This window comes from Aquila chrysaetos, chromosome 4 (genome assembly GCF_900496995.4).
Source record: "Aquila chrysaetos chrysaetos chromosome 4, bAquChr1.4, whole genome shotgun sequence".
NCBI classification, from domain to species: domain Eukaryota; kingdom Metazoa; phylum Chordata; class Aves; order Accipitriformes; family Accipitridae; genus Aquila; species Aquila chrysaetos.
The window spans coordinates 23,760,483-23,786,777 of record NC_044007.1 but is presented as its reverse complement, the minus strand read 5'-3'; the positions used below and the strand labels follow the sequence as shown (position 1 = coordinate 23,786,777).

General features: G+C 38.1%; 1 protein-coding gene across 1 annotated transcript in view; it reads right to left on the bottom strand.

The window, feature by feature from the left end:
- Window positions 1-26,295, bottom strand: part of RGS22 (regulator of G protein signaling 22) — a 70,326-nt gene that overhangs the window by 29,331 nt on the left and 14,700 nt on the right. The window contains exons 5-15 of the mRNA XM_041123218.1: window positions 24,687-24,772; window positions 22,675-22,840; window positions 22,164-22,335; window positions 18,520-19,201; window positions 17,796-17,957; window positions 16,661-16,841; window positions 14,887-15,026; window positions 14,260-14,365; window positions 12,237-12,362; window positions 10,562-10,663; window positions 4,468-4,662 (exon numbers count right to left, since the gene is read on the bottom strand). Coding sequence (XP_040979152.1) covers window positions 4,468-4,662; window positions 10,562-10,663; window positions 12,237-12,362; window positions 14,260-14,365; window positions 14,887-15,026; window positions 16,661-16,841; window positions 17,796-17,957; window positions 18,520-19,201; window positions 22,164-22,335; window positions 22,675-22,840; window positions 24,687-24,772 — 2,118 coding nt within the window. The remainder of the gene's footprint in view (window positions 1-4,467; window positions 4,663-10,561; window positions 10,664-12,236; window positions 12,363-14,259; window positions 14,366-14,886; window positions 15,027-16,660; window positions 16,842-17,795; window positions 17,958-18,519; window positions 19,202-22,163; window positions 22,336-22,674; window positions 22,841-24,686; window positions 24,773-26,295) is intronic.

The window sequence follows — 26,295 nt, the reverse complement described above, 5'->3', positions numbered from 1 at the left end:
TGTTTAGAAGACATGAGAAGTCACATCCTTGTGAAAAACAATTTAACTAAAAGCTCTGGTAGAATAAAGTTTCCAGATCTGTGTAGGATCACATGCAGATTTCTACAGAACACCACTAAATAACCTAACTGTATCTTTAAGAAAAGAATTTTGTATTTAAAAAATTGCTAAATTATGTTGTGCATATAGTGTATATATTATATTGTGTATATTGTGTCAGACTTACCTGATTGCCTATACCAGCAAATTGTATGTCAAAGTGCCACTGAGAAGCAGAAAAACAGATCTTTAAACTATGACTCTCAGTGGGAAATATCAAAAGATAGAGTGCCACAGATTTCCAGAAATGGAAATTTAAGACAAGAAAGATGCTATAATATCTAAACAGTGAAGGTGAAAGCTGTCAGACTTTCAGTCTTGTCCCCTTCATTAGTTTTATACCAGGTAATGCCTTAAAATAATAAATTGTGCATGATTAGAACTCATGAAGTATTGGCGTTTTTTAACTTAATTAGAAGCCTTATGTATATAACTAGAGCGGTTCTCGATGTTATGTGCAAACAATTGGTAACAGCATAAGGAATAGTTTGGTGACCCTCTCGACTGACTAAACCATTCAAATGCAGGTTTTAGGATATTTAGTAAAATTGAGCCAATGCATTATACTGATTAGCATGCCCCTTACAAAGATTAGAAAGCTGTGGTTTTAATATACAAGAGCTTATGTGCAAGAGAAGAGTTTTTAAATTAATACTCATTACGCTTTTGTCTAAGTGTGAATCCCACACTAATCACTGTGTTATCTGAATGCCTTCAGGCTCAGTGTAACTCTCTTCCACTGTTATAAAGTGCTTTTGGGGTATTCTTTCCTTTAAAAGAAAATGTAGTTTAAAAGTAAATAGGAAAATAACTCAGAACATTTTTCATAAAGTTTAAACAGAAAGCAGATAGAGGCAGGATGAGAGTCAACAATAAAAGGGAACTCTCCTGTTTTCACGTTTCATTTAAAGATAAAAATGTAGATACATACTGATCATGTCCCAAATAAACAATTTTAGACTCACCTAATTCTTGATAAAATATCTTGTTTCATTATGGGCCAAATATATCCTGCTGTATGGTAGAACAAAGGGGAAGAGTAGAGCCAGGGACTGAACAAAATACAAAGCAGACCTTGTCTTTGTGCTGGGAAGGAGTGTGCCTGAGCATCAGCCTGTGCCTAGTACAAAGAGACTCTAGTGCCTCCTAGAACAGGTCGTTTTATGTCTGTGTATTATAACTCTTCATAAATGCATGTATTGTGCACTCAAAAGGATTTAGTTCTGTTTTTTCATGCTCTGATTAAGATGTTTGTGTTATTAGGGCACTGAGAAGTCTGCACGTAACTACACTTGCAAAGCAAAGCATCATCTAAACTGAAAGGGCAATAGATTATCCCTCAGTTAACTCAAGGAGGTATAAACTGACACACGTATTAACTTAACTTAAAGCAAAAGTTTATATTTTCAATTCTTACTTTGGAGCAATTCTGCCATCACTAGAAGCAGTGAAAACACTGTACTGGGAGAGTGCTCAAAAGCAGAGTCCTTTTTGTACAAAAATGATGTATAATAATACTCAGCTGAGTCGATAATTTGACTCAGTGTGGACTGGCAATAGATACTAGACAACTAGTATTGATAATACACATGGAAAATATACATTTACAAAAGACTAAAACTAGTCTGATATAGAAAGTAAATAAAATTTCAGATTAATGAAAGCATCGATCAATTACACAGTGTTTTGCAGGTCACAAACTATTATAGCTGAAATAGCTTAGAAAAAATAATTTATCTGAAAGCTTAGAAAAGATGCTGAAATGCAAAGAGAATATTTTGCAGATGTTTTTGGATTAGCATACTTCATTTTAGTAGGTTTTTTTCAACGTTCAAACTTTCAAAGTTTCTTAAGCAAATTAAGTTATCACAGGATGAGAGAGAGGTCCCCTTATGAATTAACTGGAAGGTAGAAAATAATAAATAAATAAATAAATAAATAACTTTTATTATGGGGTGGGGTTCCTATTGGAGTCTCACAGGGATCTGCACTGAGGTTGTTTTTTTAAACATTCAGAAATTATCTGGAAAAGGAGGTGAGTGAGGAGACAACGAAGTTTGCAAAACGATTCCACAGAGTAAAAAATTAAATTGACTGTGAAGAGCTGCAGGATTTCAGGACACTCTAACGTCTGCATGATAAAAGGGCAGCTGAATTCAACAACAATAAACATTAAGTCATTCCAGTGATCTCCAAATTAGGGCTTTCCATTAGTTGTTATTACTTAGTAAAGAGATCTTGGAATCATTGCAGATGGCTATTAGCTTACATTTTGCACATCCACTCAAAGTTCACCAGGAGTCAAAAGGCAGTTAGAATCATAGGAACAATTAGGAAAGGAACAAAGAGCAAAACAGAAAACATGATTCTGCCACTGGATAATCCTTAGTGCATCCAGATCTTGAGTACTGCTTGCATCTCATCAAAAGAATATAAAATAACAGATAGAGATGGGGGTGATAAGTGTAACAAAGGTATGGAATACCTTCTGTAAGAGGAGAGGTCAAATAGCCTAGGATTCTTGAGTTTCAAAGGGATGTAATTGAAGTGGGATACAACAGAAACATGTAAAAGCATAGAAACATTGAGAATATGCCAAGATAACAATTGTTCACTGTTCCTCATGGCATACAATACTAGGGCACCGGGTGAAATTCTCAGAGAGGGGTTTGCAAACAAACCAAGATAAGCATTTTTTTCTCCTATTGCATGATTAAACCATGAAACCCACTGCTGTAGTGGGGCTGAAGATATAAAATGACTCAAGACACATTTACATAAACCCATAAGGAAAAACATACCTCATCAAAGACTATTTTTCCACAGAAAAATGTGGATAAGACCTCTGCTTCATGAACCTCCTCAGCTGCAAAGTGCTGAAGAACCTGGCAATACTGCTGTAAAAATGGCGATGCTTCATCTAAGGTCATAGCGGAGAAATGCAAATCCTTGATTGCCCATTGTAAGTTTCTCCTTCCATATCCGAGAGAGAGATGTTAAAGACTTGGAATTAGAAGTTTGACATACAGGTGGTAACTTGCAGGTAAGTTTACAAAGAGCAGAGCGCCACAGCATCCACCACTTCCTCTACCATTTCTTGTTCTTATTTGTCAAAAGCAGAGTCAGGATTGCAGCCATGTCCTCTGACCTCCATGAGCCTGCTCAATTCAAGCCTTCAGAGGCTTTCTGGGATTAGAACTGACTACACAACTGAGCCACCTACTTCAGGAAGCCAGCAGGGCAGCTATCTAAAAAGTGTTTGGGGCAAATACAGCTGGATCACCATATCACATTTCCTCTTATGCTAAGCAGTAGCTGCACTTTAATTCTAAACACCAAGAAATACTTGATACAATTAACATGGACCTAGCATCACTGTACTGACACTTGTCCTGGTTTTGGCTGAGGTAGAGTTAATTGTCTTCCTAGTAGCTGGTATAGTGTTATGTCTTGGATTCAGTATGAGAAGAATGTTGATAACACTGATGTTTTCAGTTGTTGCTAAGTAATGTTTAGTCTAAAGTCAAGAATTTTCCAGCTTCTCATGCCCAGCCAGCAAGAAGGCTGGAGGGGCACAAGAAGTTGGGAGGGGACACAGCCAGGACAGCTGACCCAAATTGGCCAAAGGGATATTCCATACCATGTGATGTCATGTCCCATATATAAACTGGGGGGAGTGGGGCTGGGAGGAATCACCACTTAGGTACTAACTGGGTGTCAGTTGGCAGGTGGTGAGCACTTACATTGTGCATCACTTGTCTATTCCAGTCCTTTTCTTATTATTGTCATTTTAATATTGTTATTATTATCCTTATTAGTTTCTTCCTTTCTGTTCTATTAAACTGTTCTTATCTCAACCCACAAGTTTTACTTTTTTTTTTTCCAATTCTCTCCCTCATCCCACTGGGTGGGGGGGAGTGAGCAAGCGGCTGTGTGGTGCTTAGTTGCTGGCTGGGGTTAAACCACAACACACTCTAGAAACACAGCTTATTTTGTGCTTATCATGAAAAACATAGAAGGCTTGTGGGCAATCCATCATAAGAAAATTACTTTTGATCAATGATAAGATTGCAGAAACATGACGCTTCCTGAGTCCGAAGAGAAATTTTGCCATAGCAAGATCCATTCCTCCCTAATTCTCAGACCAAGGGGTCTATGAAGCCTGCACCTTCCTTTCAGATGGGAAGCCTGCTCTCCACAGGAAGCTCAGCCTACTCCATGCATCAGCATAGAAAGGAGTGGGTAAGCAAAACATCCCGTAATAGTTCTCCCTTCCTGACTATAAATGTAACAGGGTTGCATATGAAGGCTCCTGTGAATTTCTTTCCCAGCATAAGAATCTTTCACGGTGTCATCGAGATCAGTTACCTTTCCATAAGTATATTTGTCTGCTTCCACCATCTTCATCCACGGTTCTAGCAGAACAGTGAGGATATATTCTTCTGCTAGGTCAAAAAGATCCTCAAAAGCTGGGTCAATTTTCTGATAAATCACGTTTTTCTTACTCTGATGAAGTCCAATGTCCATATTGGCAGATGGGGCAATGTAAGTTGCATAAAGGAACTACGATAAAACAGAAGAAAACTGTTTCTTAGCCATCATCCCTTCCAATGGTCACAGTCCATTGAAAGAGAGAATTAATACATATTTGTCCCCCACTGCCCCGCTGTATATTCTGAACATATATCTAATTACACCTGCCTTGTTTTTACCAATATTACTGTTTAGTCCAAAATTCAGTTATTGCCATAACTGACCTCTCTGCCACTTTTTACTCCTACTTGTTAAAATGGTTAGATCACAAAATGATGCTTAATGTAATTTTTGCTTGCAGATATTTGGCTGATTCTTAGTTGGGTTCAGATAACCACAATCATTACACCAACTGCATTCTTCATGAAGTCACATTGTTGTTTTGCAGAATATGTGCTAGGCCAATTTGTGAAGGAGTCTTACTTCTTCTGAATAGATGGGAATTTGTAAATTAAAGGTTAAAATTAATGAAAAATTATAAAATTTCATTCTGTGTGGAGATTCTCTTGCACAGTTCTTTGACATTGGTGAGACTCCATCATGGTACAGGATCTGTAACAAAAGATACCACTACACAACTGAGGTCTAAATCCTTACCAAAGCAAGGTTTACAACATGCTTTTTTATGAAGCACACAGAGTTTGCTATTCAACATGTACAAACAGAAGAAAGCTGAACCTGGAGAATGTTTCCTTCTCACTAGCAGCTCATTCTTGAAGCATAGAGTAATTTTTTTATTTATTTTAAATAATTTTTTTATTTTTTTTTCAAATAGTCCCCTAAGTCAAATTCTTGGTTTTTAAAGGTTTCATAAGTTGCTACGAAAAAGAACATTGAAAGCTCAGAGAAAAACACTTTCTTCCAGGAATATCTTGGAAGAAGATATTCCAGAATATCTTCCTAATACATCAGGATTCTGACTGCAGCTAGGAACTCAAGTGAAAAAAGATGCTGCCATAATAAATTTCATATACTTATAAATGTTTTCTCTTCTTCATATTGTCAAAGTCTAACTAATTTTCAAACATATGGTCGGGGGTCAGATTAGTAGCATAAATCAGAATTTCTCTCTAGGATGGCACTGAGGAGCCCATCTTCACTATTTATTATCACACAGTTTTGACAACGAAGAATGCAGGTTTCTGATAATTCTCATTTTCCTTATGTTGCTAGAATCCAGCTGTAACTAGCAGATGTACAAAGCAGTAGAAAAGGAAATAATACATTTACTCAGTGTTCAAGCAGTAATAAAACACTGTTGTGTTTAGATTTCAGGCACAGTGGGAGAATGTTTGAATACATTAAATAATTATGTTTCTGTTTGTTTTAAATGAAATTCTGATTTATTAGACTCTTTCTTTCAAACAGCAACAGTACCAGGCTACATCCCCATTATTTTGGACCTTAACAATTTGAAACAGACCCTTTAGACTCTCCTGATATCAGGTCACTGAGGAATACAAGGCTACGATGGCTGACATCCATCCCCCAGTTAGAACTTGTTATGATTACTATATTTACTGTCTATGCAGGATTCCACCCCCTTTCTACATAGGTCTAATCCCTGAAAACAAAGATGGTTTGTGGCTATTGTGGCCCATGTTATCAGTGCAATAAAGACCTGCAGGTGTAAGGGTAAGATCAAAGAATGAGGACATCCACAGGAAGAGTCCTAGCTGAAGAACAAGACCACATTTATCCTAAATTATGCCCTTCTAGCAAATCCCCAAATAAATTTAAATTTAACAGAGACAGCATTAATTAGATTCATAGTGATTTCAAAAGTTGGAAGTTATTTTGAAGAACCCTAACACTAGTAAAGTTTCAGTTACATCATGTTCTAGTCTGATCCAAAACATTTAACATATAAAATAGCCAAATTAGAAGGGACCAGTCCAATGATATAAAGATGTGGTATCTTTAAAAATAGACTTTTTAAAGAGAGGTTAACCATTTTATTCGTCATTAGGGCTACATTGCTCCACCTGTTATGACTCATAAAACTACACAAGGGATCTGTAAATTGGTGAAAAGGGTCCAAAATAGGTCCTCAATATTTTAACACACATTTAATCTGGTTCCTCAAAGGCTGATCATTTTTAGCATAGTGTTAAGAATAAAATCAAAACAAACACTCCACAAGTTTCTTGGGCGGAAGTCTTCTTTCCCCCATGATTTTGTATGAAATGGCTTAACTTGAGTATATTTGCAGCTCTTCTTTAGAGCTGACAAAAGGTATCAGCCTACACAGTCAGGAATTGCCCAGACTAAGGAACCTTTGGCCAAAAACTATTGACAATCTGCTCACATAAACACTGTCGTAATGTATTGCCATATTAGGGACAGCCTTTGCAAGTTGCTCTACCTGCAGAACTGCACCCAGTCCTGTATAATTTCACATGCAAAACTGGAGCATAGTAAAGACAGACATTTTTTTCCAGAAACAATAATTAGGGTTGGTAATACATGTGAAGCAGAAATTTAGATGTTGTTAAGCTAGCTGTAGAAATACACTTTTCCAAACCCAAAGGGCCAGACCCTTAGTGCTGTAATCAGGATGGCCTCTTCACTTTTGAAGGATGCAGATTTACAGTGCCTCAGGATTTGGCATGATGCCATCTTTTTGCTTAAATTCTTCTAAGAATCCACTGCTATGGGACTTGACCCACCAAGTAAAAGTGACAAAGTGAATGCACGCACTTGCAGATAAAGGAGAAATGAGAAGGAGCTTTCATCCCTGTGTCCCTTGCTGAGGGTTCAGGCGCATCTGTAGATCTGTACTGATTTGAATGCAAGGACTGCAAGAAAACCAACTGCAAAGAGTTCTAGACATGCCAAAAAAGAGGCAAAGTGTCTGTGTTCACAGCCTTCAACACTGGGCAAGGAAGTTAGCAAGATATAGGGGGAAAATACATTGTATCCTTTAAAAAGGAATATTCATAACCTTTTTTGACTCCCATGTCATGGAAGTCCTGTGGTTTTCTGAATCTCAATGGAATAGTGAAAATGTTGTATTAGCCAATCTCCTAAAGGATCAACAGGAAAAAAATTACATTAAATGAACTTAGAGGTTATCAAATTCATACAAAAATCTTAAGCATGTGACATCATACTTTATTTATTCAATGCTTTATTCCTTTTGTAAAATACAAAGAATTTTCCTACCTGCCAGCTATATATTTTCGTATAAATGTATTAGAATAAGTGATGGATTGAACACAAAACCCTATCTGGAAATTTGGTCAGAGTTTGCATCTTGAAATTACTTATAATTGAACAAATCTGAACATACAAAATGCTTAGGAAATTCAGATTAAGATTTTGGCCTCATTTATGACTTCCAAATCAGGGATTGTTCAGGCCTTGGGTTTTGGTGTGAATTCATCCCCAGATGAGAAGGCTTTGGTAAGCAATCTCAGAATAACTAGAGTGAAGCAAGAAACACAGAAAAGATGTAAGTCCAAGTGCTTTGTATTGCTGCCCAAAGGCGTGGATATTGCTCTGATCTAAACAAGGGGCTTGTGCAGCTGCTTGACAGAGTCATATGATGGAAGAATACAATGCACTGGCTGGTCTTAAATGGAAAGGCTAAACTGCCTTAACTCCCATCACTTTCCACTAACATAAATCTTGTGTCTGACCCTAAAAGTTCACAGTAATGATAACTCCCTTTATCTAAATTGATTCTAGTGTTAAAATATTGTACTTCCCATAACTGTATTAAATTTTGTAACTCTATATAACTATTTCTTTATCCAAAACTACAATAAGTGTTTCTTTATTGCTTTTCTTTCCCAATTTATTTTACACTCCTGTGCTTATGTTTATAGTGAATAACCATATATGTTCCTGGATGATTACCAGTACTCTTCGTTTTACTTATCCATCAGATTTCATTCTCACTGTAGTTTCTTTCTCTGGATGAATGAATATACACCTTAGAATGCCTTTTCTTACTCTATCATAAAGCTGAGATAAAAAAGCCTAACAACTTAAACAATGAGTAGCAGATACACAGCAATCCAGGTTTGCTCTTGTTTCTAACAGGAAGCAGGGAGAACACATACAGAATACTCTGGATGTCTCTTTCTGTAATAAATAGTAAAATATATATGATGATGTCGTGTGTGAATCTGATCCACGTTCTCTTAGGAGTATTTGGAATTACTATCTTATTGTGCCAAAGGTGAGCGCAGAATTTGGGAAGGCATCTCTTCCATAAGCAGACCTTGTAGATTGGATGCAGCTTGACTCTTTACTGTGTTCCAATGAAAACAAGAATAATTTTTGTGCAGCCTTAAAAGGCAAGCTTGAGAATGATACCAAATGTTGCAGCACATGTGTTGATTTGTTATGTTACATTTCAGCTGTTAGTTATGCTAATGGAACAGTTTCACATATTTTGTTTTGATGTATTTACTTTAATGGCTATGTGTATGTAGCTCTCTGCAATTGCCTGGTAACACTGATTGTACGATGTTCTGCTGTCACCACCAGGCCAGCACTGGAAACAAGATAAGAAAAGTAAAAAAAGACCTGAGCCTTATTTTTCAGCTATGCAACCACTGCAGGAAGAGTGTAAGCTGGTGTGAAATGAAAGCAAACTGAAAATCATCATGGACCATAATTAAGATTTAGCCTGCAACAAAACATATAGGAAAGTGAAAACACAGTCTAGATATGGTTAATTTGCATGCCTGTTGTGAGTGGGGTCCCTAGTTACACATCGGCCTGGGCAGATATGGGAGACAGTCAGTTGCCCTCGGTCTCAGGCCATAAGTAGAGCTGGAGGGGAAAACAACTAAATAGGGTAGCAGTTCAAGTTAGCCAGTGTGTGTGGCAGGAGAGATGGAGGACCCTGTGCCTCGGCCTCTGCTTGGAGTTTCTATACAAATAACACTGATTCAGGTGAGAATTCTGGACAAATATGCAAAATTTTGTCATTTGCCCCAGTAAAACCTCCAAGTAGGAAAAGACGACAAATTCAAGGAAGTCCAGATGCTCAGTAACATAAGCCATACAAAGAGATTATTCTCCACTGCTCTCTACAGATATTTGTTCCAACGACATGTGAAGTAGCTCTATTACAGCATATATTGAAATATGCAGATAGGATATACTCCTACACAAGGTTTACAGAGGAAAAACAGACCAAAGTTTCACAAAGTGATTTTAAAAGTTGCTTGGAGTTCTTCTAATGATATCACACTGCTTCAACCTCCTTCCCTGGCACTATCAGACTGTTCTGCAGTCAGTGACAGCTATCAGCACCCATGGCCTGTGGTGAACCCACTGACTTTTGTTTTATTCCCTGACTTAAAGTGCTTGCTCAATTAAGTATGCTCATTTATAGGAAATATCAGTTCCACCTGACAGTAAGTGAGGGTCTAAAGATCAAATGGGGGGGGATGATGACTGCAAAAAGAGCATAATGATGCCCTGACAGTCAGAAAAAGAGGACTGACAACTGAAAGATCCATTTTCATGACTAAGGTCATTTTCTAAGGTCTGGATTGTGAGACCTGAAATTCTAACCCACGGGAGATGGAAGGAAAGCTACAGCACAATTATATGATTTATAAAATATATTATCTTTGATGTTAACACTAAGCAGACAGTTTCGAAATACGACACAGAGTAGCAAAGGGGAGATTAGGTAAACTAAGTATGATAGATAAAACTGGGAACAGGCAGGAGAGTCTAGAAATCAAACTATGCATGTTTAACATTTAAATCAAGAAATTCCATGGAAAAAATCCAAAGAGCTTCTTTTATTGTCCACAACCCAGATTTACTTGGTGTGGGTTGCCAAGATTTGGAAACTTTTCTACTTTCTATTTTCTTTTCAGTCTTTACACTGAATAAATGTATTTGTGAAGGGAATGAACAAATGTATTTGCAAAGGGAAAACACATTATTTACGACTTACTTGAGCTTGCTTGCATATTTTAAAAGGATGAAGAGTTTCTTGGTAGAAAAGTTGATGATAAGCCTGTAGGTCAAACCAAAAGTACACACTGTTCTTCCACAACTAGAGATGAAAAATATTGTAAGTTATTGCTACCCAAATATCACAGCTTTATAAAAGGTTGACTTTCCAATGCAAGTAATTATTTAGCTCCTTGGGGTCATCATAAATCAAGCTCAATTTAAAATGGATTTAATCTTCTGTTACATACTGGCAGAAGGACAACATATTTAATGGCATCGTCACTGTGATACTATATCTTTTATTGTATCCTTTATGCATAATTGGCCATTAAAATTGTTAACATTGTAGTTAACATTTGAAGAGTAACCACATTTCAGTGGCATAAAGCCAGCACTAAAGAAGAAATGCTGATAATGGACATGCAGAATTTGTGCCATGGTGAAATAGCATTTTGCAACAATAACCAAAACAATTAAATATTGTGTACTTGACATATGTTACTGGGACTATCATTACATTTTTATTACATGCATTGCTGAGGCACAGAGTCTTGGCCCCATTTCATCATAAATTCAAACAAACATCAAATGATCTTTCAGAAGGAGTCGAGATCTTTCCCCAAGTCCTCTGTTTTAATCATGTGCTTATGGGGTTTTGATCTTAAAAATAACCTGAAACTCCCATCACTGGACAATAAAGGAAGTGTTCCAAAAAGATAGGGGCAAGGAACTTAGCTCCACAAACTGTAGCCTGCCAGACCTGGCATATGAGTGAAATAGGCTCCATGGTTGTAGACAAAACCTCAAGGAAATAATTTTCAAAGGAGTCTGGCACCTGCAAAGGCTAGAGGACATGTGGACGGGTGCCTATCTCTTATGAAAAAACAAGTTACTTTTATTTAGATTTCTATCTATACACATTTAACATTTTTAGCTGAAGGTATTCAGCTTTGGAAACATTGGCTCTTGCCTTCTGGTAGCCAAAGGCATTTCTAGCTACTGCTGCTGGATTCTGGTTTGTGCCAGCGGTGAAACAGATGTCCATCTTGATTGCATTCAAATCTCCCCTAAAGACTCAATTTTTCTGCAAAGCCACTAAACACTGACTCAGATTCATAACTTGTTCCAACCAATCCTCAATTTACACCCAGCAATGAATGATGGATCTGCTGACTGCAGAGAAGAAATAGTGTTATGTTTCTCAGAAATCCAAGAAGCTTCGTGGAAGCAGAAGAACGTTTTTAAAACATTGGAGATTTTGGACATCACTAACCCAACAAGTAAGAAGGAGGCAGATTATCATGAGTAATAGCATAGCGGATTTTCCATCTTTTTAAAAAATGTTTTTGTGGGTTAAGACCTCATTTTTTCTGCCAAGTTAAAGGCTAGTTTTTAAAAATGATTTGTCTTTTTTTATCCCTGATGGTACAATCAGATTTCCAATAGGTTTGAGACAGTTAGGATCTGACAGCTTGGTTAAGACCTGTCATTAGTTTGAATATACACATGAACAGTTTATTGTTGTTGAGGGATTGAAGTCTCACAAGTAATAATTCATCCAGTCATCAATCTTTCTTTCTCCTTTTTTTTTTTTTTCAGTCTGGCTGCCCTCTATAACTTGGCATTCAGTCAATTGTGGACTAAATTATCACAGGGTAGGAAAATGCTCATACCTTATTCCCTGACTTCTCACAGAAGTGTGTGAAGTAGTAGCCTGCTCTGTTCTCCAAATAAAGAGACTGCAGCATGCTTTCCATTCTTGATCCCCCTAAGACAGCACTGCCAGCAGCACTTTTCCCCTGGACAAATAAAATATAGTTACACAGCAAGGAATAACAGGCTTTCATTATTTTCAAATGTCAGTACATTGCAATGGAGGGCCATGCAGTGTGTTCAATTAGTATCTTCATCCCAAGAAACTAGACTCCATTTTCTACTACATATGCAATTGATCATAGTTCTCCATACCATTTTCCCACTAAGAATTCACGTCCAATGGAATAAGTCTGATGACTGAAGGCACGCAGAGTAGCAAAATGACAATAGCATCCTTTAGGTGGTTCCTCAATACTTGAAACCGAACAACAAACCTGGCCTTAATTCTGTCATTAACTCTTTAGCTCTGAATCCAGGCAATTCCAATGATACTAAACCATATCACTTAGCTGTCAAAAGTTGTCTCAGCTCAGGCTACTGTGTTTTGAATTAAGAGAAGTTAACAGGCGGTTATTTGGTCAAGCCTCAAAACAATTAACTATCATGGAACAAAAGATGTCTCCTACGGTTACACCACTGACATCAACAACAAAAGCATGAGTATTTTAGGGGGCAAGAAATCCATGCTCTTTACTGTGGCTAGCTTCTGGAGCATTTGAGGAAGAATACGTCCATTTTGACAATGCTTACAGAGAAGCTAGAGGAGGTTACAAAGTAGTAAATTAGCTTCTGATGATTACAAGGGAGAAACTTTGGCTGACTTGCTGTCTCTGATAGCAGAAGTGGGAGCAGATGAGTATGGTGGCTGACAACCAGCTTCCTTCTAAACAGTAACAGGGATGGAGAAGGGCAGGAGGAAGCCAGACTTCTGAAGCAGAGTAGGAAGATCCCCCTCCCCAGTATGAATTTAAACTATGAATCCCTGCATTCCCCTTTGCATCATATTTGTGATGGCAAATTTTGGGGTCCTGACTGTAGGTTCCAGTCTAGCCCTGTAAGTGTAAATGGATACAGTTTTCCTCCCTCAGCCAGAGGGAAACTCTGCATGATGAAGGTGTATAAAAACTAATAGTTCATGGTGTGAACGTTTCCTGAATATACATTTCTAACTGCAAACGTCCCCTGATTGCAAAGACTAGCCTTTTCTTCTGTCAAAATTAACAAAGAAGTAAAACGATTGCAGTGAAGTAATAAACAAAATATGATTTTGATGTGAAAAACAATCAATCATGTGCTGAAGTGATCAACAATGATGTGACCTGGATATGTAAACAGGCCCAGATTTCATAATATGTTTGGGGTTTTTCTTAGTTGTGAGGCCATGGGTATCAATACCTCTGTGAAACAGGAGGCTGTTTCAAGACCATTCCAAAAATGCGAAAGGTTTTGGATATATTTTAAATTGCCAGATCTTGATACCTCATATGTTCAATTTGTCAGTATTTTCACAGTGATTGAGAAAAGGCTCTTCTGTGCAGCCTGTCCCTCCTGAGGTTTGCTGAATTGAGGGCCTGCTTAGCAGACAATAATTCAACAAAGAAAAAAATGAAGTACACAAGCAATAAAGAGGAATTGTACAAGTGAAGCATTTTCCTTTTATGAATTTTACTATTTTAATGACTTTCTAGGGCAGATTCAGTTTTCACTGTAAGTCTGGTATACTTTCCCAGGCAACAATTCAGCTGAAGGATTTATCCAGTGAGTTTTCTATAACAGCCTACTGAACATATGGTCACCATGGAGAAGATCAACACTTTCTAGTGAAAATAAACCTCTATATGTGCCGTGATTTCCTATCAAATAGGTGACAGATACCACACAGAAAATACTGACATTCTAATTGTACCTCTGCATAAGGCATTGGCATTCATATAATCAAACCAATTTCTCCCCATCATTGACTACTTCCCCTTTAATACCACAGAATAAAGTGTTTTAACCCATGATTCAAAACAACTAATATTTCCTAGTAGTACTTACCGGGAGCAGCTCAGCATAGGTGTACTTTCTATGACCCTGGTATTTTGCGTCTTTGGCGTCATCCAAAGCTAAGCAATGAATCATGTCTCTGCTCACTGACTTTGGCCTGGATTCACAAACAAACAAAATTTTCAATACATATTTAAGAAAAAACTAGGACTACTTATAAAATAGACAACTAAGAAGGGGCATGAGAGAGGTAGAATGACATAGTGAATAGTAGAGGAAAAAGTACATGGAGTTCAAATGTATAATAAATGTAAAAAATGTAGAGGAATTTTCATGTGGCCCTGTGGAAATCACTGGCACAGCGTATCTTTGAGGGCAAGTGCTTGAGACAGGTTAAAAGAATATGAATGTAAGTAGAGAATACCAACTATTACACAAGAGACGGTAAAACACTTGTATTTGGAGAAATAAACGCTTTTGTGTTGTGGCACAAGTGAGAAACTGATCAGCCAGGGAGGAATTCTCCATGCACACAATCTGTACCATAACTGTGCTTCACTAAGCAGATTATTGTATTAAAGAAAAGTATTCACGAAAACAGTAGGATCTAAAAGCCTTTCATAAATATTTGAGGTATATTGATGTGCAGGAAGATGTACAATGGACTTTTGTACTTACCACTTTCTACTGCGAGAAATGTCATCCCTTCGGGGGCTCTGACTTGATGGCAGGGTAGGTGATAATCCTGATGACCTCCTCAAAGAGAAATTTGGAGTAGCTCGTTTTAATAAAGTTGTTGGTGAGCTTGTTCTACTTTTCTAGAAGACATAACAGAAAAATAAGGCAATTCTGATTATTTTTCCACCTTCCTGTTATCTCAACATGTTCTCATTAACTACTCAAAAACATTCAAGGGGGTTTTCACAACTATTTTTCCTTGTCAATCACAATATATAAAACCGCAAATTGCAAATATCTTCTCTAAACATCTTGCAAGATTTTTCAGCACACCTTAATAACCACTATAGCTTAAAAACTACATCTTTAACAGGTAGAAGTTTGTTACATGCATTTTGTACAGAATTACAAAGGATATCAGGTGAAGAGTATGTGAACGTGTTTTGTGAAACTTCAGGAAGATTACCTTAAGTAGCTCACTGTAAGACAGATACAATCACTCAGACTAGGAAAGAAAGGGGGCATTCTGCCACAGCATCACTGACTTATTTTGAACAAAATCATGCTATGACTTCTTGGAGATGCCAGTTGCATTCAGAGTGCCCTCAGAAATTCACCCAGAGCTGCTGCTCTTTCTAAGCTCTTGCAAGCACAGTGAGGCTGGAAGATGCAAAAGTCCCGATTTCTCTCAGAAGAAAAAAGAAAAACCAGCAAGAAACAGTCCATCAGATGATTCTGTGAGGTTCATGGGTGCCAGGTCATAGTTTTCTTCAAGTGCTGAACTCAACAGGGGCTGGAAAACCTGCAGAGTTAGGATCCTGTCTGCCTGACCTACAGCTAGTCCTGGGTCACTAGCACACCTTGTGAAGCCAGAACTGGTCTCTGTAAGAGGCAGCTGCTTCTGGCTCCCATTCCTGCTGTGATCAATAGGAATCTGGCTCCTGAACCCAGCTTCTTCTGAACAGGAAATCTGTCCCACTGTTTTTCCTCTGTTATCTCCATGAATTAGCTTTTTAAAAAATATAATTGTAGCCTAAAACTATCCAATTGAAAGTAACAGAGGTGTGTGTGAACAGATCTCTGGCATAGCCCATCCAATTCTTCACACTGGAACCACAGTCTCAATTCACATTCTCCAAGTACCTTCTGTCCTGAGGCTTAACACTGTGTTGCTGAAAACCTGCAGCTTTCATTGCAGTTACCTCTCAAATTCAGGCTTTCAAGGAAGAAAAGAGTCAAAACTGAACTGGCCACCTGCAAGCTACATGCTGTGAAAAGGTCTGTGTTGTGTGGCTCATGACCCTCTGTAGAAAGCAAAAATCTCATGTAACTGATTGAGGACTGTGGTGATAGAAAATGAGCTGAACTCTGCCCTTTTTTCAAACATGAGGGGTAGATTCAAGGTTACTGCAGTGAAGTTGTAAGAATTAGTCTGAATTAAGTTAAGGCTGGTTGAAGGGCAGAATCTGTGCTGCTAGATCCTTAATTTTGCAGTTCTGAGAATTTTGAGCTAAAATATCTATCCAAAAGACTTATGAAATAGCCAGGATGTAACTGAGAAGATAATTTGACGCAATTTATAGCAACCTGTTCCATAAAGTATAGTAAAATTTTGTTGCATTTTTATACATAACCATCTGCAACAGACCACCTTTGCTAAAACTTGACTTCCTAACAACCGAGTACCATATTCTTGTTCTATTAAGTTCAAGGAGTTTTATCTTTTTTTTTGATGGGACAAGGCTTTGTTTTTCAATGTTGTGATCCTACCTACCTGAGGAAGTGAAGGTGGTATCCTGGGTGTGCAAGACTTAAGTGTCAATGGTAGCAATGATACTATTTGTGGAAAAGGATCAATGTCCACCCTTGGTCTGTCGTGGCATGTGTGCCAGAGCTTCAGTTTTGCACTGGCGGTTTCTATTGCTGTTGAATGAGTGACACAAAATCTGGGACCCCTAGGAAAAAAAAAACCTAGTAAGTAGAACTTTCCCAGAACATGATATACTAGGCTACTTGGCTGCCTTCCCCCTTCCCCCCCCCCCCCCCCCGCCATGATGGCGTTTACTGTATCAAGATATGGTGCTATATGCACCTGGAATTAAAAAGCAGTTAGCGTTAAAGGTATGTTTAGACATTGCACTCTTCCAAATCTAAAACCAAGCTACACATAAATAAACTTAGTTTGCAAATTCTGCACCATTATAGTAGCCTTTGTATGAGTCTGCAGTAGGATATGCCCCATCCATCCTGCAGCAAAAGATAGGAAAGGATTGTAGGTCACAAGACATAGACCACAACTCTCATGAGGCTCCGCAGCAAAGTTCACAACTGCAGGTATTTGTTTATGCTTGCAATTTGTTCATCCCCCTTGGGGAGGTGAGAAGACCTTCAAAAATTTAGCTTATGTTTTGGAAACAAGTTAGAATTTTTATCCTCGCTTAAGCTGTCAAAATGCAAAAGACATTTTGTATGACAGACATTGAACAGTAAAGTCTCAGGGTCAAATTCCACATAGATGTATACACAGAGCATCCTCAGAAACTTGAGAAGGGCAATATGGGGAATAGGTTAAGACAGAATTAACCTGCTTTGCCTGGAGGGGTTTCTCTACCTTGCAGTCTAAAGTTTAGTTGAATGGTATCCAAGGCAGCTATACACAAAGTAGCTCAGATGCTCTGGCAGTAAAATAACAAGGACTCAGTAAGGCAGATTACCCAGCTTCCCAGCAGACTGCAGTGTAGTTTAGGCTCAACTAAAAATTCAGAGGCAACATCTGCTAGTATTTACGATGACATTGCTTCCCATAATTGCAATGGGATAAGTGAGATGAAATAAACCTAATAGGCTTATCAAAGAAAAGGGAAATTTGTTAAACAATAGAATCTTAGTTCATGTTCATTTTTTCATACCAGTAAAGAAGTAGAGGTTTCACTACTTCAGGCTGAATCTGTCTTAAATGCCTTATATTCCACTGATCTCCATGCAGTAGATCAAGTCTGAGTAACACTTCTGAACTGAGGAAATAGTCTCCACTGCTCAGCAGATACAGTTTTTTCATCTTACTGAGTTGCCTTGAGTCAACAAAAACAGTCAAATAAGCATGTATCAGATGCTGTACAGAACCAAGTACAGTTCATCCTACTGGCTAAACTGCTGTCATGCAACATGTTTTTAATTGCAAGTGGCAGAAGCCAAAACAATTTTTCTGCAAATTAGAGACAGGTTGTGTATAAGATAAAATGTACGGTGCCCTAGAATAGACAATCTGAATCCAGCAGAGCCTTTCATTTAAGCAGTTTGTCATACTGAATGCCCTACTTGTGCATTTAAGTTCTTTTATTCTTTTTTTTCTTTCTGTCGCCATCTGTTTTTCAAATCTCTCTCTAACAAAGCCTTAATACTACAGTGATTCTGACTTCATGTAAGCTTTGCAAACATGACTCTGCAAAAAGAGTTTTATAAGGTTTAGCAGAGTCATTCCTGACTTACCTTGTCAGGACACTCACGATTACTTTAATTGTGTCTGTTCTATTCAAACATTACACTTTATTCTGAAATCTCAAAACATGCATTGATCTAGCTGTGTTACAAGTATTAAAACAATGGGAATAACTGTTAAATAATATGAAGTACCTTTGCTGCCTTGTTGTGTCCTTAAGAGCCTTTAGTCTTTCAATATCCATCCAGAGCCACCAGTACCTCTCCCCAAGTGTTCCTTTAATGAACTTCTTGAATCTTTCAAACTCGTGTCTGGTGCCGGTGTCGTAAGTCCCGTGACTAATACACCAGGCAGCCCTACTGTCTGCCCCATCACTTTCAGAACTTGATCTTAAGCTTACTTCTTCAGTATCTCGTTCTCTTACATCTCCCTTGGAGTCCAAGACAGTAAATGGAGAAGAACTTTGGGAAAAGAGTGACTCTGCAGTACCACGGGCAAATTCATTATTTGCTAACTCATGTATAAACACTTCAGGCTGTTTGTGGAAATCCACATCATTCTCAATGTCAGCAGCTGGCTGGTGGGACCATTCTGAAAGGGGTTCCTTCATTACAAATTGAGTATAAGCTGGTATGAATTCTTCTGGTGTCTGAAAAGTTGTGCTTTGCTGTCCATTTTCTTCTTTTGCTGCACTGTCCTGTTTTGGGTCTAGATAAACTCTTAACTGAGCGTAGGAAGGAGGTTCAGCAACGGCCACAGAAGAACCCTCCTCAGCCTCTCTGGATCTCTCCCTAATAATGTCAGCTTTTGCTGATGTTGTCCATGAAGGGGAAAGGAAACTCTGTGGGTGGCATTCCTTAGACCAGGAAGCTGCTTCTGCATTAAATCAGAAAAGATCATTGAACACCCTTTTGTTTCAGGACTGTTCTCTTGCATATCAACATTTTCAAGTTAAAAAATGCAACATATGTATATTATGCTGCTGCAGAACAATCAGACCATGTCACGCTGCAGAGCAGGGAATAGCAGAGGTGCTTCTGCTGTTGCTATCTGGCTAGAAACTCAGCCCCATGACTCAGAAACTCATTCCCTGTTGAATTCCAGCAGAGCAGCAGAGTTCAGGAACAACTCCCTCTGGAGCCAATTCTCTTGTTTACTCAGCTGAGCATCCCAGCTCCTTAGTGCTTGTTAAACCACCTTGTTGTTCTGCAAGGCCTGGTTTCTTCCTGAGCGTTTTGTCATAGTTTGATCAAAGTCACAGTATGTAGCAGGACTGGGGTTTTTTAATGCCTGGGGAAGCTAGTAAGTGACAATTCTTTGTCTACTTACGTTGATAACTGCAAAAGACTAAAATATCTAACAGGCCTCTGTCAGTTGGGTAAAATCTTGACAGGCATAGAAGGATGACAAAACAAATGATTATGTTAAGGGCTCTGGAAACATTTAACAATCCTGCAGTCCAGTCTGCTACCCAGAAATGGCTCCTTTCCATTTAGAGATGTTTCATAACTAACAAATTCAGAACAGTGAGCAGCCCTGTTTTTTTGGTCTACACTTCTCTACTTAATTCCTTTTACCCAACTCCTTGTCATCACCATGCTGTTAAGCATGCCCTGCCATCCTGGTCTGCTGAGAAAGGAACTTACTGCTTTAACTTGCTCAAATGTCTTTTCTACTTCTGCCAGATTTTTATCAAATCGAGTACTTCTGGAGCATGTTAGGAAAGATGACGTTGACTATACGTACTGCTTAGTTAGATTAATGCTGCTGTTACTGTACAAGTCAGTCCTGTAAAACTGAGCAGAATAACTACAGATATTGTGAACAGCAGCAGAATCTAAGTGAAAGTAAGAAAAAAACAAAGTCATAATTCAATTCTGGGTCTACAATATCTTCATATCAACCCAGTGTTTAAATGATAGAATAAACTGTATCTTCATATTTCCCTAACGCTAAGATGTAGGCTTTCATACTCTATTGTATCACTGAGGCAAAACATTTGTCAGTGAGGAGACTGCTATAACCTCTGAGCACAAAGCACTACATTAGGCTGTGATAGAAAAGGGCTAAATCTCTCAGATCCACTAAATTCACATTTGTAATATTATCAGCCTGTGTAGCCCTCTGTGGTGGCCTAGTCAATAAATGGCAATGGCAGTTAGACATTCTTTCCATCTTCCTCTGAAAATAAGCCACGTCTAACCAATGTTGGCCAGTCACAGACAGACGCTTGGATTAGGAACACAGCATAGAGATTCCCTGCTCTGCACTTACATAATTTTGTGTGTAAGTACATATGGCACAATATGTTGACTATAATATAAAAATCAGTGTGATTTAAAATGTCTTTTCTTATTTCTAAGCTATTTCAAATGCTTTCACTTGACAAAGAAAAATTACAGCTTCTCAACACAGTTTTGTGAAATTGAAACATGAAGAAATTTCACAGGACCTGAGGCAGTTAGGGGGAGAGATGCACAGCTCTTGGGTAATCAAAAGCCAAGTGGCTCAGGGTTTTGCTCAAGACATTAATTGATAACCCTGATCCAACTGAAGCAGTGAGCAAGGAATTCAAACTGGATTGTCCAAGCAAATACCTTCAGCTATTGAACTCTTTCTAACTGCAGGGTTGCTCTGAGAAACTTGGCTGATGCCTTTTATTGCTCCCAGTGCCTGACCCCTACACCGGGTGAATACTGTGCCTAAAAAAAGTTTTCTGACTGAAATAATGCTGGATTTCCCATGAAATAAGCATAAAGAAGAGTAGTAAGCACATGCAAAATGAAAGTCTATATTATAAAATAAAGTTTTCAGTAAGAAGATGTAAAATACTCATTGAGGCAAAATGCTGTTGGTTGACTGCAGGACAACTGCAGTAAAAGAAGAGGACAGAGGGGCTTTCCATAGGCCTATGCCCAGCCCACTGCAATACAGAGCTACATTACATTACAACGCTCTGCAAGAATGGTGCATTTGTGACCTCTCTGGTCAAAGCACTGCAAAAATTAGTGGTAGAGTCATGAGCTGCAAACAAGTGCAACTTGTATAACTTCATTAATAATCCATGCATCAGCAATATACTTCCTGGGGTTTGGGGAAGAAGACAGACTTCTGGAGTTACCATGTCTTCCAGTTTTCCATTCATCCATCAGACTCCAAGGTCCGAGCAGTTCAAGTCTCAAAGTGGAATGGCTGCTTTTTCCTCTGAGAATGGGGGACAGAAAACTCCTAACATATGAGCTGAGACTTCTTTGTTCATCTTGCTACTGCCTACAGAGCAGAAGCAAGGCTATGCAATCAGGTATGTCCATATGTGCACCTGTATGTTCTCTGCCAGTACCTTTGAAACCTGCTGAACAATTTCAGTTAAATTTGACAGATAGACAGGAGTGTCACAAATGATTATGTTCTGTAAGATTCATGAAAATTGGCAGCCAAAAGGCCTTTAAGTGCCCAACATAAATACCCTAAGAAGATTGCTGCAACACAAATCATACATTATCAAATACCCAAAGAATCCAGACAAGAAAGTCTTTCAAAACATATCAAATAAAAAAAAAAAAAAAAAACAACCCTTAGCTGAAACCTACAGATATCTACTAGACAGAAATATGTAAGAAAAGAGACTTCTACTATCATAAAATTACTTGGCTACTAGCTCAAATTTTCACTTAATGTTGTGGCTATGGAAAGAAACAAATCCCCATCTGAAGCCTAAGATACCATATGATGCTCAGAAGGTAGTAAGTGGAGTTAGCAGCAATTCCTTGGAATGCCTTTTCTTTCCACCTAGTCAGAGTTGTGTTATAAATACTATGGCTGAGCCCCTGTTACTTACCCAGAACGCTATCTTTTTCACTTAAGGAATGGTCTCTTTCATGCTGCCCAGGCAAACACTGATTATCTTGAATTTGGCTAGAAGCTACAGGATGCAAAAATGAATCTGTAGTTTTCATGGATTCACTTCGTTTTGCTAGTGTAAACCAATCCTTTGTTTGAGAAACTGTAGCCTAGGAAAATAAATGTCATAAAATAATTCAAATTTCTCTATTTATTGCAGTGTTTCTGAGAGCAGAGGGCTTAGTGTCCATAGTCATTTTGTGCAGTCTGTGTAGATTTCTGTAATGATAGTTCCCAGTGAAGAGAGCTGTATGACAGTAGCAGACCATACTCGTAACACAGCTTCTGTTTAAGATGGATTTACAACCCATCAACCTTCTTCTGTAGTACAAAGAGCTTTGAAAGTAAGGGATATTCAGAGAGTCAGTTGTCCAATTAGGTTGTGACCTCAGTTACAATAATTTAACCCAAAGCATTCAATCTTGGTGAATGAAACATGTTTATTTTACCTGGCCAAGCGATATGTAGAACTTCTTCACAGTCAACGAAGTGTCATCCTCCTCAGGAGGAGGAGAACTTGGGTCTTGCTTCCTTATCCAGGGATAGTAGTCACTATCTATAATGAAATTAATGCCAGTCTTGCTCCATTCGACCTGTGATATCAATTTAGCTAGCCTGAAATTGAATGTTGAGACAAGAAAACAGTTAATTTTAGCTTTTAATCAGAGAAAGAGTTGATTTTTTTCCCCAGAATAGGCAATAAAAAGCATGATCAATCTAAAAATAAATTGCTACAGAGAACTTTATGATCTACTTTATTATTTCACCCTTCACCTGCTGTCACATATGTAAATGCCAGTACTGCCATTCCATAGTCCAGCAGCTTTACATATGGTGGCCTGCTTTGCATTATCAAGCTGTACCAGTAAAACTGATTTCTGTCAGGATGATCTTGCATGTATCTGTGCAGTCCCAAGCCCTGCCAAGAAGCCCTCAAACATTTTGGTCACTAAAATGGAGCTATTCTCCCTGATTGTAGAAGCCCTGTATCACCACCAGACACTACATTTCCTGTTCCTGATACAAGCAATCTTCCAGCAGCAATGCCACAGCCATGATCATACTAATTGCACTTTCAGATGATAACAAGACAGCTGGCACTATTGTGTTCAGCTGGCTGCTGTATGAGGACTTTATAGTACCGAACAGCACTCCAGTGCTACCTTGTGTTAGTGTGAACCTCACGATGTTCAGGAAAGGCAATCTTAGAACCATGTGATGATAATAAGGATGCTCTGGGCTCAGGAACTGGGGCAGAACTTAGTTAAGTCAGAAAGCAGTACAAAATCAACCAAGGTGCATGTGAAGGGAAGACAAAGCCTATGCCTGAGCCTACGACCAAGAGTGAATGCCCAGTTTCGTTTGTCCCCACTATATGAGGGCAAATATGATTTCATTCTACGGTTGGGCTATCTACATCTTTAAGTGCAAGTTTCACTTTTAGCATCTCAGCTTATCTTGATCCTGATTCAGAAAAGCAACTTAAACCACTGATGTCAGTAGAAATTAGGTACATGCTTAAAGTTAGTTTTATGTAATTCTCTTAGATAACTCTTCTTGATCAAAGAAATACTTTGCTATAGCAGAAGATCAAAGTTAATGTTTCATGACACCCAGATATGTGTAAAGCAGGCTGCTTCTAAAGGTAAAATGGAGCACTCTTTCATGGTTTGCTTGTTCTTTGCACAGATTTCCCCTTGAATTTAAAGTGCAGTCTTCAGGATATTGAAAGTGAAAAACATTTTGAAATTTTTAATGTAGAAATCTATACCCCAGTACCTAGTCTGTCATTACAATGAACAAACATGAGTTTTGTGAACCATACTGCCAGGCTGCCTCTCCTTTTAGGACCCCTGAAACACACTACAATTATCAGCATCTAGACACAACCGTAAGGGATGTAGAGGCACATCCTCCAAAAACCACACTGAACCTCCCGAACATCTGCTGAAAGGACATCTGGAAAAATATAGCAAGTGTGTAACAGTAAATCATCCAACTATGCCACAGCATCCCACAGAGAACCTTGCAAAAGGAAGCCTGACAGTGGGCCCAAAGACACAAAACTAATGATTGAATTAAAAAGGACTGGCTGTTTTTTTCCAAATAGATTCCATAGATTCATAACTTCCACTTATATAGCTTACATATTGGTTAGAGAAAGATGCATTGCTACCATGATATCTCTGTGGAACAGAGATTCAGAAATCAGTAAACCCTACTCTTACTCTCTTTGTAATGGTGTAATACAGTATGTAATTCATGGTCAAGGAAAATTACAGAACGCTGAGTGAAAAAAAGGTCACTGATTTTACTTTATCCAGATCACTAAAATGCTAAAATTAAACAAACAGAACTAGAGATGGAAGAAAACATATCGAGAGCACTGTCAAGATGAATTGAACAGAAGAGAAAAATATACAAATTTAAAACTGAGACACAGCATAAAAGATTGCAATACCTGTATTCAAAGTAACAGTCGCTTTCTAGAAATGCTGGAAGCCTTTCTTTCTTAATCCACTGAATTGCTTGTTCTCGATCAAGACACTATTAAAAAAGAAATGCCAAATATTTGCAGTATTCTTGACTTTCTTCTTTCGTTTGCCGTGTAACTGATTCTCTCCATCCCCCTTCTACAGAAGCATTGTCTCAGGAAGACAAATATACAGTGAACATCACCTTTGTTTTCCAGTTTAGCCTTAATCATGCTGGGACAATTGAGTTCATTTACTTTCCTATTAACAGCTAAAAAGCTCAAAATCTGATTTCACCTATAAAAGTAGAACTTTTTTAACAAATCATGGGTGGTTTTTCTTCAGAAATAATGTGTGTATGAATCATGCTTTTACTGTACAATAACAAATGCAAATTAGATGCTCATAAATTTTCTGCAATAGGAAATTGTTGATTTTTCTGACTTTATCACATTTTATAAGTAATCACTATTACATTTTTCCTCAAGAATTTGAAGAATAAGGAACACTTAAATTAAATTATACTCCCAGAATGAGACACCTGTGGATATTAAAAACAAAATCAAACAAATAAAAAGCCAATCAGTTATCATTTTTCCCACTTTTATGTTGGAGCATTGTACACAGTAACTCATAGTGGAAGCCTAAGTGCATTATGAATGAATCGGGCCCCTAACAGATTTCTTCTCAGGCGGTCTAAGCCTCAATACATCACGAAAGCAGAAAGGGAGGTGCTTCCAAAGAGTGGTTTGGGGAGTGAAAGGGAGGTGTTGAGCAGTGAGCTACCCAGAGCCAGCTAACCAAAAAACCATGCCTGGGGTCTTCCACAGACAGCAAGATCTCTGACTATTGGCTACAGTGATCCATAGCTGTTTCCCTTAGAAATTACACACAGCACACTTTTTAATATTTTTTTTAGGAGCATACTTTTTCCACTCTTAGGGGATGACCTGTTTTATTTATCTGAGGTGCATTTTTCCTTTTAGTGAAGGTGAGACTGATGATTCGGAGGAATGCAGCAACTTCACTTGTCCATAAAACAGGTGAAGTTTGGGCAAAGATGGATGCTACTTGCTATATCAAATAATCAGTTAATGTAGATTACATTTTAAATTTTCTTTCCATGAGCTAATATTCCATTAGGGACAAGGGTTATTTCTGCCTCATATATATCTGTAGAGGATTAAAAAAATCTGAATTACTCAGAAAGTGGGTGGTTTCATTTAGAGAGAAGAAAATATTTCAAAATATGGAAAGCTTATGTTGGCAGTGGCTCATACAATGTAATTTGTGGAGATGAAGACTAATTACTCCCAACCACACAGTGTATGCCTCTTTTTGGTAACTGACAAGCTTTTTTGAAATACAGATTGTCTCTTTATTTTGGCGTTTAATATTTATGTATTTACAGACTCACAGCACAGTTTTTTATCTAAGTGATTCATAATATGTTCACGTCTGTACATGGTTGGTACACAAAATTATAGATACTATCAGAAAGGAAAGAATCTCTATGCTTTCCCCTTCCCCAGAGAAAGATGCTACATTTAATCTGATGGGTTTTGTTACCTTGGTTAGCTTCCTTACCCAGTCAGC